The sequence below is a fragment of the Pseudorasbora parva genome, chromosome 13 (genome assembly GCF_024679245.1).
Source record: "Pseudorasbora parva isolate DD20220531a chromosome 13, ASM2467924v1, whole genome shotgun sequence".
In the NCBI taxonomy this organism is placed as follows: domain Eukaryota; kingdom Metazoa; phylum Chordata; class Actinopteri; order Cypriniformes; family Gobionidae; genus Pseudorasbora; species Pseudorasbora parva.
The window spans coordinates 35,780,786-35,799,077 of record NC_090184.1 but is presented as its reverse complement, the minus strand read 5'-3'; the positions used below and the strand labels follow the sequence as shown (position 1 = coordinate 35,799,077).

General features: G+C 37.7%; 1 protein-coding gene across 1 annotated transcript in view; it reads right to left on the bottom strand.

Annotated features, from left to right (window-relative positions):
* Positions 1-6,769: 6,769 nt before the first annotated feature.
* The window catches only part of lhx4 (LIM homeobox 4), a 13,876-nt gene continuing 2,353 nt past the window's right edge, over positions 6,770-18,292 (bottom strand). The window contains exons 2-6 of the mRNA XM_067412731.1: positions 16,996-17,167; positions 14,465-14,667; positions 10,268-10,422; positions 10,010-10,181; positions 6,770-8,584 (exon numbers count right to left, since the gene is read on the bottom strand). Coding sequence (XP_067268832.1) covers positions 8,196-8,584; positions 10,010-10,181; positions 10,268-10,422; positions 14,465-14,667; positions 16,996-17,167 — 1,091 coding nt within the window. The 3' untranslated portion in view covers positions 6,770-8,195. The remainder of the gene's footprint in view (positions 8,585-10,009; positions 10,182-10,267; positions 10,423-14,464; positions 14,668-16,995; positions 17,168-18,292) is intronic.

Here is an 18,292-nt window from a genome sequence, read left to right as displayed (position 1 = left end):
CATGGTGTCACTTTGTTTTCAAGAGTTTTTCTGGCATACACACTGTCTGTTCTTTAATTATAGCATTTCCAGATGCAAAAAAATAAAAAAATTAGGAAGTCATTAGAAATGATTTCATTTTTGCATGAAGGTCAGTGTTTTACAACTGCAATATACAGCAAGTTTGCCCCCCCCCCCCCCCCCCCCCAACGCACACACACACACTAAACTTTACACATGGCACAATACAGTCAGGAATGTACCGTTCACTAGGCAACCGCCAAACCCAGACTCATCCATCAGATTGCCAAAAGAGAAGCATGATTCTTCATTCCAGAGAACACGTGTCCACTGCTCTAAAGTCCAATGGCAGCATTCTTTACATCACTGCATCCGCCACTTTGCATTGCACTTGGTGATGTAAGGCTTGGATGCAGCTGCTTGGCCATGGAAACCCATTCCATGAAGCCATCTATGCACGTTCTTGAGCTAATCTGAAGCCCACACAAAGTTTGGAGGTCTGTAGCTATTGACTCTGCAGCACTGTGCACCTCAGCATGTGCTTACCCCGCTCTGTGCTTTTACGTGGCCTTTTTTTCTGTTTCTGTGGAGTTTCTGTTGTTTCCAATTGCTTCCACTTTACTAGTGAGGAAATTTCAAGAATGGACTTGGGCTCCTGAAAGTGACCCATTTTTTCACAAAAGGCCTAGGTGCTTGATTTCATCTGTGGCAATGGAAGTGATTGGAACAACTGAATTCAATGATTTGGAGGTTTCAATACTTTTGGCAGTTTAGGGTACCATCATCCATCAATGTTTTCAAGATGTTGTTATCAATTAATTTTTGGCTCTTTCAATCTTTTTCCTTCAAGAACACAAATACGTGGCGTTTTTTGAGTATTTTCCAAACAAACAATACATAGGGATACTTAAACTTTGTTTTAACCAAAGCTCTACAGCTGATACAAATTTGTTTTTAAAAAAAATCACTATCTCCAAATGTGCGGTCATATTTCTATGAGATATTGTGGGCAAAATCCAGTAATTTCAATTCAAATCCACACATTCAGGAGATTAATGTAAAATAGTAAAAATTATCCGCGCAGATTTCCCTTATGTTCAATTTGGTCACGTTTGGTCATGGATTTCTCCATGCTGACCAAAAGAAAAATGCTTGTTTTGATAGTGACTTCTGTGTGAGCAGTGCTCCATACTGTACATTGCTTTTATTGCCAAAAGTTTGAAAAAATAATGCTAATTTGCACCTTAAATTGTCCTATGACTTGAATAAAAATGAGGCTCAAGTGAAGGACTGAGAAACATTAGCCTGGGTTTGGGCCTGAAGAGCTGCCTCCCTCCTCGAGAGCAAGATCCTCTGCCCGTCGCTTTAGTTATTCCACAGACAGGCAGGAATTATGGTATTGGTGTGTTTGTAAAGGCTGTTTGTCCCTTATTCCGGTAATTTCCATAAATCCACTGGAGTTGGGGGAGGGTCAATGCCGCTGACGGCATCCTCCGTGGGCTTGTCTGCACGACAGTGACACTAAGCCCATTATGTTTCCATTATGTCTCTCAATTTCCCCCTGAGCTCTTCACTTTTGACACGGACTCCTCTAAAATCATGTCCCATATTGCTCAGCTTTCTTTACTTAACGTTTATGCATTTTTACAAGTCGCCTCTCTGGATGCTTCCCTAACACCATTAGTGCCAGATGGTGGAGGTTTGTTACTCTCACTCTTTCTCTCTCTCACTTTCTGTCCCTTTTACTTTCTCTCTTTTTGTCTATCTCTTTCTCCGGCTATTCAGCTCTTTGTCGCGCTTAAATGGAATGACATACTGGAATATTCTTTATGCAATGCCTTGCTTAGAATTTGCCAGCCAGCAAAATATGTGAAAAATATACCACTAATATATCCAAAAAAGTTGTAGTTAAAATATTGTGCTTGGTGGGCTAAATGCAAGGGATACAGTACAGTCAGCCAAACTCAGACAAACACTTCAACAATATTAATGTAATTTTAAACCGAAAATGGTGCCACTTACAATTTTATGAAACAAGACAATTTAAATTGGCACAATAGACCGGACAGTAGTAATAGACAATAGTGCAGTAGTGCCGGTTACAATTACTGAAATAATGCGCTGGTGATGAAATATTTTTGTAAGCCAGCCTGGAAGTTAACATGACCCTGGTTCCATCAACAAAAACCCAATAGGATTTTTCCATTGTTTATGGATTATAGCAGAAAATAAGCTATGTGACCAGCAATGACCAGTTTATGATGTGTGAGTGTTTTGTTCATGATAAACAAAAATTTACACAACGTTTATGCCTTTTAAAATCTAAAAACAATTGCTAAATGTATAACCAAACTACACTATGATCTCAAGACTTCAATGTTGCCATCAATAAGTGTAACCGATGCGACTCAACTCAAAACTGAAGTGTAACACCGACAGTGTTTTGTCATGTTTAGGTCTCCGCTTTTCTAATACAAAACAACCTCCTGGATAACAAGCACAACCAGTCAGAATTCAAAAGTACCCACTCAACTGAGACTGCCCTGCTCTCAGTTATTGAAGCTCTGAGACTGGCAAGAACAGGTTCCAAATCTTTCATCTTGCTGGATCTCATCTCGTCTGCTGCTACACCACCATATCTTCCTGTCAAGACTCATGACAAAGGGCATCCCAGAAACCGCACTCCAATGGCTCAAGTCTTACCTTCTCCTTCAGGGTGATATTGAGGTGTCTAAATGGCAACATCTAGCTACTGGTGTGCCCCAGGGCTCAGTGTTAGGACCACTTCTCTTCTCCATCTACGTCATCACTAGGATCTGTCATTCAGAAACATAGTTTTTGTTTTATTGCTATCTTGATGACACAACTCTACCTCTCATTCCAACCAGATGATCCGACAGTAACTACTTGCATCTCAGCCTGTCTCAGACAAACATTTCTTGCTAGATGAAGGACTTGACAATGATTGTACAGAGAGAGATTGTTAGCTTGACATTTACAAATGTCACATGTGTTCAAATGTTTGCCCTTCTCTCAGTAAAGCATTGTTTTTATCTAAAATTGATGTATTTTTTGGTAAAGTGCAAGGACTCTCTTGTAGTGTTTCACTGTTTGGAATGTTCTGTCTATGTACCTCATTGGGACTAATTTGATATGTGGTGAGTTCCTGACTACTCTTCAGCTACTGGATGAAGGACCACCCCCTTCAACTCAACCTTGCAAAGACAGAACTGCTTGTAGTCTCAGCTAACTTCTCCATTCAACTAGGTTCCCCAACCATACCTCCATCCAGGACAGCCAGGAACCTTGGAGTTGTGATTGATGATCAGTTAAACTTCACAGACCACATTGCTAGAACTGCCCGGTCCTTCAGATTTGCCTTATACAACATTAGTAAGATCAGGCCCTTCCTATCAGAGCATGTTACACAACTCCAAGGTCTAGTTCTATCGAGACCGGACTAATGAATGCTCTCTTGGCAGGCCTTCCAGCATGCACTATCAAACCTCTGCAACTGGTCCAGAATGCTACACCAAGAGTGGTCTTTAACGAGCCATAGAGAGAGGACGTCACACCTTTATTCATCAATATACATTGGTTGACAATTGCTGGTCGCATCAAATTCAAGGCACTGATGTTTGCCTACAGAGAACAACCACTGTCTTTGCAACCCTATACCTAAACTCACTACTTTAGAGTATGTGTCTTCTAGAAGCTTGCATTCTGCAAGTGAACATGTGGTGCCATATCATGTGGTGCCATCCCAAAGAGGCACAAAATCACTTTCACTGACCTTTACCTTGACTCTTCCATGCTTGCGGAATGAGCTGCAATAGTACAGGAAATAGTCGCAAGCACTTACATATTGTTGCACTATTTTTGTTTGATTGCTTCTATTGTTCTTCTCTTTTGTAAGTCGCTTTGGATAAATGCGTCTGCTAAATGATAAAATGTAATGCTGTAAAGCTATTTGATTTAAAACATTCTATTATATAATGTGCTATGATAAACATGCTTTATAATGGCAGTGAACCGGGCCCACAAGTTTGAAGTTTTGAAGCATCCATCATTATAAACGTACTCCACATGGCTCCACATGGTAATTAAGGCCTTAATTAAAGTGAATCGATGGGTTGTTGGAACGATATCCATGTTTAAAACTTCAAAAAGTAAAATATTTTTGTTGTAAAACTGACCAGGGCATTTTTTGTAAGCATTTTGAACTGCAAGACGCGTTGAACTGCAAGAGGTTACACTTTCTTTATAAAGTTTTAAATACAGATATTTTTCTTACAAAAACCCCTTGATTCACTTCAGATGGCCTTTATTAAACACCTTGTATTTCTAACTTCTTTTTACCCCTAAACAAAGAAAGAAAAAGAACTTGAGAGTAAATCGGGGCCTTAAAGGGTTAGTTCACCCAAAAATGAAAATTATTTAATTAATTACTCAGCCTCATGTCATTGGACACCCGTAACACCTTCGTTCATCTTCGGAACACAAATGAAGATATTTTTGTTGAAAGCTGACGGCTGAGAAAGGCTTCAAAAAGGCCTCCATTGGCATTCAGTACATTTCCACAAGACCCATAAAAGGCACTAAAGACGACATTACAAAGTCCATCTCACTACAGTGGCTGTACAATAATTTTACCAAGCGATGAGAATAGTTTTTGTGCGCAAAAAAAAACAAAATAATGACTTGATCCGCATAAGATATTGTCTTCTGTGTAGGTCTCTGACGTGAAATCACCTGGAACTCACACGATAGCTGCGCTCCTCCTCTTCCAGGTCATGTATTGAACGGTGGAACTGTGTCATTTTCTCGTGCATGCGTTGAGTTCACGTCAATAACTTAGTGGATAAAGTCGTTATTTAACTGGAAAATTATTGTACAGCCACTGTAGTGAGATGGACTTTGTAATGTCGTCTTTAGTGCCTTTTATGGGTCTTGTGGAAATGTACTGAATGCCAATGGAGGCCTTTTTGAAGCCTTTCTCAGCCATCAGCTTTCAACAAAAATATCTTCATTTGTGTTCCGAAGATGAACAAAGGTGTTATGGATGTCCAACGGCATGAGGGTGAGTAATTAATGAAATCATTTTCATTTTTGGGTGAACTAACACTTTAAGTGTTCTGAAGACATTCTGAAGGCAAATTTCAGAATGCTAGATGGTGATTGACCAATCAGAATCAAGTTGGCTATTCCAGAGAGAGCCAAGTAATAAACATGAGTTCCAGTCCATCAAAGGTAGTGGCCACGCCAGTCTAGTGCCCACTCACAGAGAGCTGGCTTGTTTATTACATCAAATGCAAATGAAAATTCTGCCCATTACACCTCTACAGTTATAATATGTGACCATTTGTCCTTGCAAAATGACCCTTTCTTTATTTGTATGGCTGTTGAATTAAAATGCCAAACAAGATGTCAGTGGATAAATACCCCTTATATGCAGCCGAGATTAAATTTAGGCTGAATAACTATTTGCATGTTAATTTATTCCTTCTCACCCGAGAGGCTAGTGAATCGCTGGCTTCAGGAAGTTCGTAATAAAAGCTCGCAGATCGATGATAATGGCATTTGCGCTTGTGTTTGTCATCTTTGCTAAAGCAACAGTGCAGGAATTTGCTCAGATTTATATGTATACTAGTGCTGTAAGTGGCGTGTAAATTATCCCAACTGTCTTTGTCGCTGTTTATCTTTGTAAGACTGAACTATTAAAGGCTGTACATTAATGGCCGCGGCAGCCCCAATCAATGGCTGAGTGAAATCAGCTTGTTTGTGGCGTGTTTCTCTGCAAAGAGTGACTGTTTTGCTATTAAAGCCCTTCTTTTCCGGTTTATCCCATAAATATTGCTTTCATACCAGAAAATCGATACAGTTTCCAGTTAAACGCAAGCTGAAAACACAATTCTGTCATTCTATTTTGCCTTCGTACTTTTTTTCAAATTAGGAGGTGTTTTTTGATAAGCAAAATGTGTAAATGCACCTAGTGGTTGTGTCCATGCGTTTATTTTACTCACAGTTTTCTGTTTTCTGCCCGTAGAGAACATCAGGCAGCCTACTTGTCCTCATTTCAGGGAGCAGTTTACAATTAGGTAACATTTTAGGGGATTAGGGAAGGTTTGACTAAACAGCAATCTGCTACAGTCTGTGGAAGCAGAAGGATGAGCGCGTGGAGTCGGCGAACAGATGTGCGTCTGAAAGTTCCACATGTTTGTGTGTGCGTGTGTGTGGCGGCCGGGATTTGCAGAAAATGTTTTATTTCATTGTTCTTGATGTAACCACAATGTATGGACACATATAGATGTTTTTTGTAGTTCAAAACATTGCGCTGACGTGCACAATGCCACTAATTAAACAAATGAAGTTCGCAGGCTATAATGTGAAATATTAAAATACTCACTTGATATTTATTAAGCTAATTAAGATAGAGGCCCTCATGAACACTTTAAAACCCTGCTCGGTCAGTTATTTTATTTTTTACAAGCAAATTTAATTTAGATGACATCATTAAACATGGTGACATCAGTAGTTTAGTCTAATGACACAAAGCTAATGTAGTGAGGTTATACGTTTAGTTTATGTCTAGGTCCTTTTTTGCATTAGCCTATGTGCAATGCATTTGTTTATTTAAATGAGAATCAAATAATGTATTTACTATAATAAAATAAAAAAACAATTATTAAAGCTGTTTAACTTCATAATTATGGTTAATAAAGGGTGTGAAGTAATAATAATAGCCAAATAAAATAAAAAAGCATCGCAGTAACCAAAAGACAATTCGGCTTTATTTCTCCATATAGATTTGACTGTACACAACTCATACCATTGGACAGAAGGCATATAGGACTAAATTCAGTGCTCTTTTTTTCAAAGATCCATAGCAATAAATAGTGCTCATGAAACAAGACTGTCGACACTTTTTGAGACTTTACAAAATTTACAGCCAATAAGACTCAACAAAAACATTTCTGAATGGTTCTTTTTCTTTTTTTCATGTTGCTTTTTGTTAGCTTATGTTCACTCTTTCAGCATAGCATCATCTTTACTCAGTCACCATTATGTGGGTCCAAATTTGAACAAAACGAAAAGTATTTCCCTTTTGTTTACAATTGTGTTTTATAGTTTTACATCAACACGTACTCTTTCCCATAATCCAACTCTTCATAATACTGACATTGGTACAGGAATAAATAACACAAAATCATCATAGTTGTTGCTAAATGTGTTAAATAAGAAATGTAAGTTTTCCCTTACACGTTTTGCTTGATAATAATTGACCAATATCATATTCTGTAAAAAAAAAAAAAAAATCCACGTTGTCATCTGCTCTGAAATAAATTACATTCTATTTCATGTATGATCTATTTTTGCTCATGGGGCAATGATTAATTATAGCAATGAGAAACAAAAGTATTTTCATGGTAATACCAACCTTATAAATATCAAATATATTAAATAGTACTGGAAATAAATATTAACCTTTATTAAACTTTTAACCAACTTGTTTTGTTTCATTGCTTATCCAGGATGCCTGGATTTAACGGAAAAGTGTTGAACGGACAGGGACCATTGACACAGATTTTTTTGAAAACTCAGAGCAGTGCATGCGGATTCATCCTTATTAAAAAATAATCTTTATCTATTGTTCAGACCTAATGTGAAGGGCCACCTCTAGAAGAGCCGTTTAGAAAGTTTCAACCATTAAAATCCCAAACCCTTGTAAGTAGGAAAGATACACTTGTGCCACTTGTTTAAATATCTCTCCTTGCTCGGTGCACTCCTCTCTTTCCCGTATTCAGCCTGCCGTGTGCAGTCGAGGAGGAACATAAAGTGCGTCGTGGACGGTTCTCTTCCTCATTCGGAAACATGCACGGACCCTCTTGTTCTCAGAAACGTGGTGGAACGTGATTGCTTTTCCAGGGTGGTGAACGCCATTCTCAGCTGCATGCTGGAGATCGTCCAATCCAGTTTTGAGAACAATGAAAAAATATGAGTTACAAAATTAGGATACAGCGCAGACATTCCACGACGGGTTGCTCGTATCGGCACACCATTCAGCAAGGTTGCCATTTTAGGCGTACCAAATACCCTTACCGTGCAAACATTTCGCCACGGTTCTGGGAAAGATGTCTATAAAATCTTCAAACGTCTTGTCCATAGTACCGCACTTTCCATTATGACTTTTGAACTCAGAACTGGGAGTGGTCCATTTCATCCAGCCACGAGGCAGGGCTGGTGGGGAAGTCTGGGTAGCCTGTGCTACTTCCTGTCGACAGGTCAGAGGTGGGTCCTCCTGCCATTGCTCTCAGAGCTTGACCTACATTGGGCTGACCACCCTGACCCATGATGCCGTCCATGCTGAAGCCTAAGTTGTTAAGCAGCGGGGTGTGGCCTGGGAGAGAAGTAATGGATGAGGGGGACTGTGGCAGGCCGTAGGGACTTCCTGCCCGCAGGTCATGGTAAGGCTGCCCACCCCCCTCCAGGGAGAAGCTCCCGTTGAGCATGTTGCCATTCGAGACGTCTCCGACGCTTCCGTACAAGCCGTTAGCGTGACCCAGGTCTGACAGGATCTGGTCTTCTGTTAGAGAAAGCACACAACATCAATTTCAAAACTGTTCTCTCAAAATACACATTAGATATGTGCCAGTATATATTTATATTCAGCAAGGAGGCATGAAATTGATCAAAATTGACAGAAAAGACATTTATGATGTTATAAAAGATTTCTATTTCAAATAAATGCTGTTCTTTTGAACTTTCTATTCTTCAAAGAATCCTGAAAAACAAAATCATGGTTTCCACTAAAATATTGATAATATATAGAGCTGCAAATCAACATATTAGAATGATTTCTGAAGCATCATATGACACTGAAAGGGACAGTTTACCCAAAAATGAAAATGATTTACTCACCCTCAAGCCATCCTAGGTTTATATGACATTCTTCTTTCAGACGAATACAACTGGAGTTATTAAAAAATGTCCTGTAAGCTTTATAATGACAGTGAATGGTAGCCCAAAATTTGAAGCCCAAAAAAGTGCTTCCGTCCATCATGGGGTTCCATCAGGGGGTTAATAAAGATCTTCTGAAGTGAAGCGATGCGTTTTTGTAAGAAAAATATCCATTTTTAACATGTTATATGTAACACTCTCATTATAAAGCTTGGATTATCCTAGACATTTTTTAATATAACTTCTTTTGTATTCGTCTGAAAGAAGACTGTCATAAACACCTAGAAAGACTCAAGGGTGAGTAAATCATGGGCTAATTTCATCACAGGAATAATAATACTGTATTTTTCATCAAATTTGATGAAAGCAATGACATCTTACTGAACCCAAGCTTTTGAATGGTACACTTTAAAAAATATATGCTGGGTTGTTTTAACCAAAATTTGAGTCAAACATGGACAATCCCAACTGTTGGTGTACATGTAACTCAATGACTAGGTTTGTCCATATTTGACCCAAATTTTGGGTTGAAACAACCCAGCATATTTTAGAGTGTAGTGTATAGAAACTCTTACACATAGAAGAAGAAAAACTGCAGTTATGAGAAAGACCATAAATATCCCATTTAAAAAGGAGATCTTCTGGAAGTATCTGAGACGCGGTGAGCATTTGTGATTTACTTTCTGAACACACAGGAGCGCAAACCGGCTCTGTTCTCTCAACAACAACAAAGGCCCTGCGTGCTTCCTCTCTAATTGACTAAAAGCTTCACCAATTTTATAGAGTTTGTGCATCGCTGCTTCCATTTCTCGTAAACACAGCCTCCCTTTGAAAGCGGCTCTAGAGTTTTATGAGTTCTCAAAACTGGCTGACAAAAATTAAATAATCATAAAAAAAGCGCGTAGCAAAACCAAAAACCTCATTTGAATATTCCAAACAATCCATCAAGTGACATATTTAAAAAATAAAAGGAAATGAATGCATGACCGGATGGTTTTGAACAGAATACAGAGAGAAAGAGAGGCACCATGGGAAATGTAAATAGACTCACCTCTGAAACTGAGCTCGCTATCGCTGAGCCCTGCGTCATCGGCTGAGCTCTCCTTCTCCGTCTTACTGGACCCTCGGTTCCGTTTGACACTTTTGTAGAACTGACCCCAGCGGTGCCGACCGGCGTCTTTCTTCAGCCGTTTCTCTTTTGCCCGTCTGTTTTGAAACCACACCTGTGCACAAAAAAAGCCTCAGTCAGGACTCAGTCAGCCACACTTCGAAGCCAAATTTGAAACGTTTTCCTGAATTCTAGTCTCACCTGCACCACTCTCATGTCCAGGCCCGTTTCCGAGGAGAGCTGCTCACGCACATGTCGTGCTGGCTTAGGCGAGTTCTTGTAGGCGCTTTTGAGTGTCTCCAGCTGTTTGGCTGTAATGGTGGTCCGTGGACGTTTTGCTCCTGTCTCTGAATCGTCTGTAACACACACATTATAAAATATGTTAAAAGTGTGTCACTTCTGTTTCACTAAACAGAACTGTGCTTGCTGCTGTCTTTAATTGTCTGGTTAAACAGATTCAAGCTTCTTATAGTTATCTTTGCATATCAGGATGAGGTAGAATGTATTTTAACATGGACAAAATTGCACATAAAATATACACATATACACTCACCTAAAGGATTATTAGGAACACCATACTAATACTGTGTCTGACCCCCTTTTGCCTTCAGAACTGCATTAATTCTACGTGGCATTGATTCAACAAGGTGCTGAAAGCATTCTTTAGAAATGTTGGCCCATTTTAGTACAGTGAACTCATGTCATGTCATGTTCAAGAAACCAATTTGAAATGATTCGAGCTTTGTGACATGGTGCATTATCCTGCTGGAAGTAGCCATCAGAGGATGGGTACATGGTGGTCATAAGGGGATGGACATGGTCAGAAACAATGCTCAGGTAGGCCGTGGAATTTAAACAATGCCCAATTGGCACTAAGGGGCCTAAAGTGTGCCAAGAAAACATCCCCCACACCATTACACCACCACCACCAGCCTGCACAGTGGTAACAAGGCATGATGGATCCATGCTCTCATTCTGTTTATGCCAAATTCTGACTCTACCATCTGAATGTCTCAACAGAAATCGAGACTCATCAGACCAGGCAACATTTTTCCAGTCTTCAACTGTCCAAATTTGATGAACTTGTGCAAATTGTAGCCTCTTTTTCCTATTTCTAGTGGAGATGAGTGGTCCCCTTTTGGGTCTTCTGCTGTTTTAGCGCATCCGCTTCAAGGTTGTGCGTGTTGTGGCTTCACAAATGCTTTGCTGCATACCTTGGTTGTAACGAGTGGTTATTTCAGTCAAAGTTGCTCTTCTATCAGCTTGAATCAGTCGACCCATTCTCCTCTGACCTCTAGCATCAACAAGGCATTTTCACCCACAGGACTGCCGCATACTGGATGTTTTTCCCTTTTCACACCATTCTTTGTAAAGCCTAGAAATGGTTGTGTGTGAAAATCCCAGTAACTGAGCAGATTGTGAAATACTCAGACCGGCCCGTCTGGCACCAACAAATATGCCACACTCAAAATTGCTTAAATCACCTTTCTTTCCCATTCTGACATTCAGTTTGGAGTTCAGGAGATTGTCTTGACCAGGACCACACTAAATGCATTGAAGCAACTGCCATGTGATTGGTTGATTAGATAATTGCATTAATGAGAAACTGAACAGGTGTTCCTAATAATCCGTATACAGCACTGTTAAAAAGTTTGAGGTTGGTAAGTTTTTAAGTATCTTATGCTCACCAAGGCTGCACTTATTTGATAAAAAATACTGATAACTAATATTGTGAAATATTACAATTGAAAATAACTGTTTTCTATTTTAATATATTGAACAATGTTCTGGTAAAGCTGAATTTCCATCATCATTACTCTGGTCTTCACAGTCACATGATCCTTCAGAAATCATTCTCATATGCTGATGCTCAAGAAACGTTTCTTATTATCAATGTTGAAAACTGCTGTGCTGCTTCATTTTTTGTGTGTACATTTTGTCTATTTTGATGAAGTATACAGGTCAAAAGAATAGCCTTTATTTCAAATATAAATAGTTTGGAAAATTATAAATGTCTTAGAACACACTTTACAGTTTTATTGTTTTAAGAAGTTCTAAATTGTATGATTTGTTTTTGTTATTTTGATAGTTTTATTAAATTACTATATAACCCATGTTTAACTGACCTGAAATCATTGTGATAATAAAAAGGTTATAGATATCGGCATGAGCGGGACTGAACTGAACTCAAAAAAGTTAATCGAATAATATTTCAATTTAAATGAACTGATTCACAGTTCTCAAACTTCTCAGGCATCTTAAAAAATCATCAGGCAAAATGTCAGTAGCTCATCTACTGTGGGACACAAGTAAAGAAGAGTTTGTGTGATGCTTTGAGTGGAAGTGCTCACACATGGCCAGTCGATACTCCCCTGAAACTGTCACACTGTGGCGGAAAAGGGAATAAATCTCTCCGGAGAATGGCATGCCAGTGCGAGTTATTGGGGCCCTACCGTAAAAGTGCATTGCATCACTTAATATAATCAATCAACAGCCCACAGAAATCTCCATAAATACAGCGTGAGGGGCTTTCAGAGGCAGATCCATGAGAGGTCAGATCACCGAGAGACTTAATATGCCAGACACTAGACCCTACTAGACTGTAGTTAATGGTGATTTTGTCTCCTTACTACCATCCTGTTGCCTCCTCTGATCTCTCAGTGTCTCTCTATGATTGTAAAAGAAAAAGTTAATTACGCCATCTCCACTCCTGAACTTTGCTGTCAGAATGATTTCCAATTGAGACAGAAAATCCAGTGAGGTGGGCCGAGCCTGAGGCAGTGCATTCACAATATAAACCGCAGCCAGTGGGCAGCAGTCCGTTTAAAAGCGTACCATAAGCCAGTTCAGAAACACTCAAAAATGCTGTGTTGTTTCAACCTGCGTTTGGGTCAAAAGTGGACAAACACAACCCTGGGCTTACAAATTGAATTGCAAAATGTAAACCAGTGGTTGGGTTTGTCCAAATTTGCCCAAACCATGGGTTGAAACAACACAGCATTTTTCTAGAGGGAACTACTTATAATTTTGATGTCTCTGTAATAATAGGCATAACTTATACATATAAATATAATGTTGTTATAATAGCATATGTTATTTTAGATAATTTATTTATGTGAAATAAATGCATATAACGTAATCTCATACATAATGTTTTAAATATTCATATATGTGTGTGTGTGTGTGTGTGTGTGTGTGTGTGTGTGTGTGTGTGTGTGTGTGTGTGTGTGTGTGTGTGTGTGTGTGTGTGTGTGTGTGTGTGTGTGTGACCTGGTAATCCCTACGTTATGGGGACAAAATGTCCCCACAAAGATGGCAATATCCGAAATCCTTGTCCTTGTGGGGACATTTTTAGGTCCCCATGAGGAAAACATCTTATAAATCACACAGAAGGAGTTTTTTTGAGAAAGTAAAAATGCAGAATGTCTCCTGTGATGGGTAGGTTTAGGGGCAGGGGCAGTGTAGGGGGATAGGATGTACAATTTGTACAGTATGAAATCCATTACGCCTATGGAAAGTCCCCATTAAACATGAAAACACGACATTTTTTACAGTGCACATATATATAGCCTTTTTTATGTATAAGCATATTTAAACATAATTTAATTGTTTTAATTTTCACTTTCCATGCTGTTTATTTATATTTGATATATTAAGTCACAGAATGTTCACAAATATATATATATATATATATATATATATATATATATATATATATATATATATATATATATATATATATATATACATATATTATATATTTATATTATACATATATATTAAGGGTATCATGATCATTTTTAAAAGTTTCATTGTAAGTCAATAAAGACATGCTTATATAAATGTTGGACATAATGAGAAGTGACGTGAATTTATGGTTCATACTTTATGTATATTCATATAATTTAAAACGCTACTTATCTGTAATTATCTGGCGTATAGAATAATGATCATAATAATGTACGTTTTTAAAGTTACATCAAAGAACATTGTTTTTTTTTTAATTGGTGTATCACACACTACACTACACTACACTATACTATGTTTTCTTTGTAGATGATCACATCAATGACATCACTCTCCAGGAAGTGACATAACGTCACAGTTCCATGATGTTTTGTATAGTGTTAGTTGATTTGCCCTGTTTTATAGCATTGCATCGTGTGTAATAAAACTACAAAAATGGTTTTAAATTTTTCAAAATGTGGTTTCAAATAAAATGAAAACACTCAGTCCCTTATAGAGGAATGGTTAAGATTAGCACTTTATTTCTGTTCATATATCTATCTTGTAATTGTGTAAAAAAAAAAAAATCAAGTATTAAAATAAGATAAATTAATGGTAAAATTGATGGTTCAAGAAGGCATGATTTGCACTGATCTGAAGACAACAGCTCACCATTTTGTTTGGCTGTTTCGTAGTCCTCCTTGCACACGAGCCTCCCGTCCTCCATGAGGTAGAACTCATCCCCAGTTGCCAGCTGCCTGCTGCACATTACACAGGCGAAGCAGTGAAGGTGGTACACAAAGTCCTGAGCTTTCCGGACCACCTGCGTCGGGGGAATCCCCTGCTGGCACGATGCACATTTTGTCCCGAAACGCCTGCAGGTACACACACAGATACAAATTCATTTAGGTGGCACTTTACAATAAGGTCTAGTTTACATACACTAACAATGAGCAATATGCTCTACAGCATTTATTATTCGTTGTTAATGTTAGTTCACAATAATATAACTGTTCATTGTTCACAGTGCATTAACCCTCATTTCTCAATTTTGTGTCATTTTAACCAATCAGGGTGTGATGTGACATCATAGGCTATTACTTTTGGCCCTTTCCCATATTCCTACTGTATATATGTCTGTCCTGTTTATATTGTACTGTGAATTTTCCCAGCAGTGTTATTTTAGTACTTTTAGTTTTTGGTAATAAAAATAATACCTAAAAAGAATGTTTCACAAATGTTATGATTTGGTTCTAAAAGAAAAACAAAAACAAAGCAAAACTCAGAATACACTTTTTTTTGACGAAAAAACCCCCCACTGGGAATGATGTAGTATTGTTTTAAATTAAAAAGACAATAATTTTAGTAATGTTAACAGATTTGAAAAAAAGGCTTATATCTGAAAAATTTAAAACTGACATTAAAATGTATTTAGAAACAATTTCTAAAAGTAAGAACTTAAAAGCTATATAAACTGCAATTGTTAAAGGTTTTTTATATATATAATCCTGGTTATACTGTATGTACTCATGTTTGTACAATTAGCTCTAAACAATTAAAAAAGGTTAACTTTTGATTTTAAAAGTATTTTAATAAATGCTGAAATTAACATTAACTAAGGTAATTAAATGCTGGCATTATAATTTTGACAAATGAAACCTTATTTTAAAGTGTTAGCAAAATAAATTTGATAATTTAAGCAACATTACAGTATTTTAAATATTTTTTAACTGAGTCTGTGGCTATTTGTATAAGCAATCTTTTTATAACTGCAAAGTTACAAACGCTCAGAATACTACAGCGGCCATCTTTGTTTGTGCTTGTCATGTCCCTGGAGTTGACAAATGGTCTTGATCAATGTAGCCGAGGCAGAGAGAGAGAGAGAGAGAGAGAGAGAGAGAGAGAGAGAGAGAGAGAGAGAGAGAGAGAGAGAGAGAGAGAGAGAGAGAGAGAGAGAGAGAGAGAGAGAGAGAGAGAGAGAGAGAGAGAGAGACCACTCTAAACACTTGCACAGACCGGCTCATAAAGCACTGAGTCAGAATAGGCTGTAAATCACAGTGTGAATACTGCTAAATAAACCCTCCTTTTACTTAACCAAGGTGAAGTTTTTGCAACATTAACGGGAAGGCGAGCCCCCCGCCCCCCTCGCCTGTGAACCGCCAGCATTTCCTCCTCCATCCCCCTCTCTCCGTCCTCAGCAGCACCACGGCGGTCTTAACATTAAAATCCCTTCTTTTGTCCCCACGGACTTGCTAATAAAGTTAGCCTCCACTCTGAGTCTTGCTAGCGTTTTAGGTCTCATTGAAGCCTGTGACATTAAAACCTCTCAAACGTGATTTGGTAAAAGCCACTACTGATCCTGTTTTGGATAAAAGTCAAACTTAATTTCCTTTCTTAAAGCCAAGGGGAAAATCCAATCGCAAAACAGAAGAAAAGAGGAAAGAAAAGGAAGGGAACACAGAGGGATGTAGAGTAAAAAATGCAAACTTGCTTTCTTAAGTTCTAATAGAGCATTAGGAATTGAATTTGGGAACATGCAGTCTTTGCAGCTTGAGTTCCAGCACACTGTGCTTCCTTAACCTGACACGAGAAAAAATGGAACACAGCACTTTATTAACAATGACAGAGAATCTATGTGCCAGCCTCTACTTGAACATAGACCCACACCGACACACACACACACACACACACACACACACACACACACACACACACACTCACACTCACACACACACACACACACACACACACACACACACACACACACACACACACACACACACACACACACACACACACACACGCCAGTGCCAAACTGCACTAAAGTGCATAAAGCATCTGATGTGAAGAGATATGACAAAACTGTTACTGTCTGGTATTGTCATGATAATTCATGCAGCCAATATAGTGACTGAAACAACAGAAATTAAATTTCTCATCATATATAATCTCATAATATATAATGATATACAGCTCTAAATATAATGGTATACTGCTCCACTAACCATTAAATTACGCAGATATTATAGATAGATAGATAGATAGATAGATAGATAGATAGATAGATAGATAGATAGATAGATAGATAGATAGATAGATAGATAGATAGATAGATAGATAGATAGATAGATAGATAGATAGATAGATAGATAGATAGATAGATAGATAGATAGATAGATAGATAGATAGATAGATGTACTCACTTAAAGAAATCCTCTTTGCAGTAGACATTCCCAGCGCGAGAGAAACACTTGTCTGCCAGGAGCGCGTGACAGTCGGCGCACTTGAGACATTTTGAGTGCCAATGACGATCCAGCACCTTCAGAATAAACTTATCCAGGATGTGCTGACTGCAGCCTGCGCACTGGGGGATCTCTGGAGGAACGCACAAGGGATTTGGGTGAAATATGCATACAGAAATGTTTGGTTTTAACACTAAATCTATTTATTATTATTATTATTATTATTATTTTTTTATTATTATTATTTTTTAAGGGTAACATATCATGATCATTTTTAAAAGCTTCATTGTAAGTCAATAAAGACATGCTTATATAAATGTTGGACATAATGAGAAGTGACGTGAATTTCATACTTTATGTATATTCATATAATTTAAAACGCTACTTATCTGTAATTATCTGGCGTATAGAATAATGATCATAATAATGTACGTTTTTAAAGTTACATCAAAAAACATAGTTTTTTTTTTTTAAATTGGTGTATCTTATATGTGAAGTCTAGTCGTTTTGACACAAAGGTCCAATATGTTAATGATCTCAGCATGTTACGTTCGATTGCATTATTTACAACAACAACAAAAAATGAAACCTTCTGTTGTGAAAAATAAACTAAAACAATACTGGTGGAGGATTTTTTTTAATGTCATTAATATCTACTATTTTTTTAGATGCAAGGAAAAATCAATAAAAACGCGACAAAAATTACAACAACAGTGAAAATTACAACAATATATCCTAATCAATTTAAATAACATTAGCCTATACTTTTAAAAATATAATTCTAATGAAATTACTAGCCTATAATAAATAAGACCTGTAAATAAATTGATTGAACTAATATTAATAACACAAAATGTGAATTATTAGCTCTTATGAGTGATTAACGTACGAGGCAGCAAATTTAGAGAACATTCCACAAGACAACCTATGGGACCGGAAAATGGTGGACAGGTGAGGAAAGATGTCCATTTGTTGGTAAATAATCAATATCTCTGAAGAAAACAGGCGAGGACATGAGGACATTGAGATTGAAATCATATAACTGCTTCATTGATTCTTTAACAGAGTCTGTCACTTCAATTACTGATGCTCAAGAACAAGTGATCGAACAAAACAAACACAAAACACTGACATTTCGAACCGAACATCACGTTAAAGTTATGCAGCTGATCTTATTTGGTTAGAGAAAATCCGTTCAAGTTCAGACAATACATAATCATAATATCATGACGTTTAATATTTGACCTTTGATCATCTA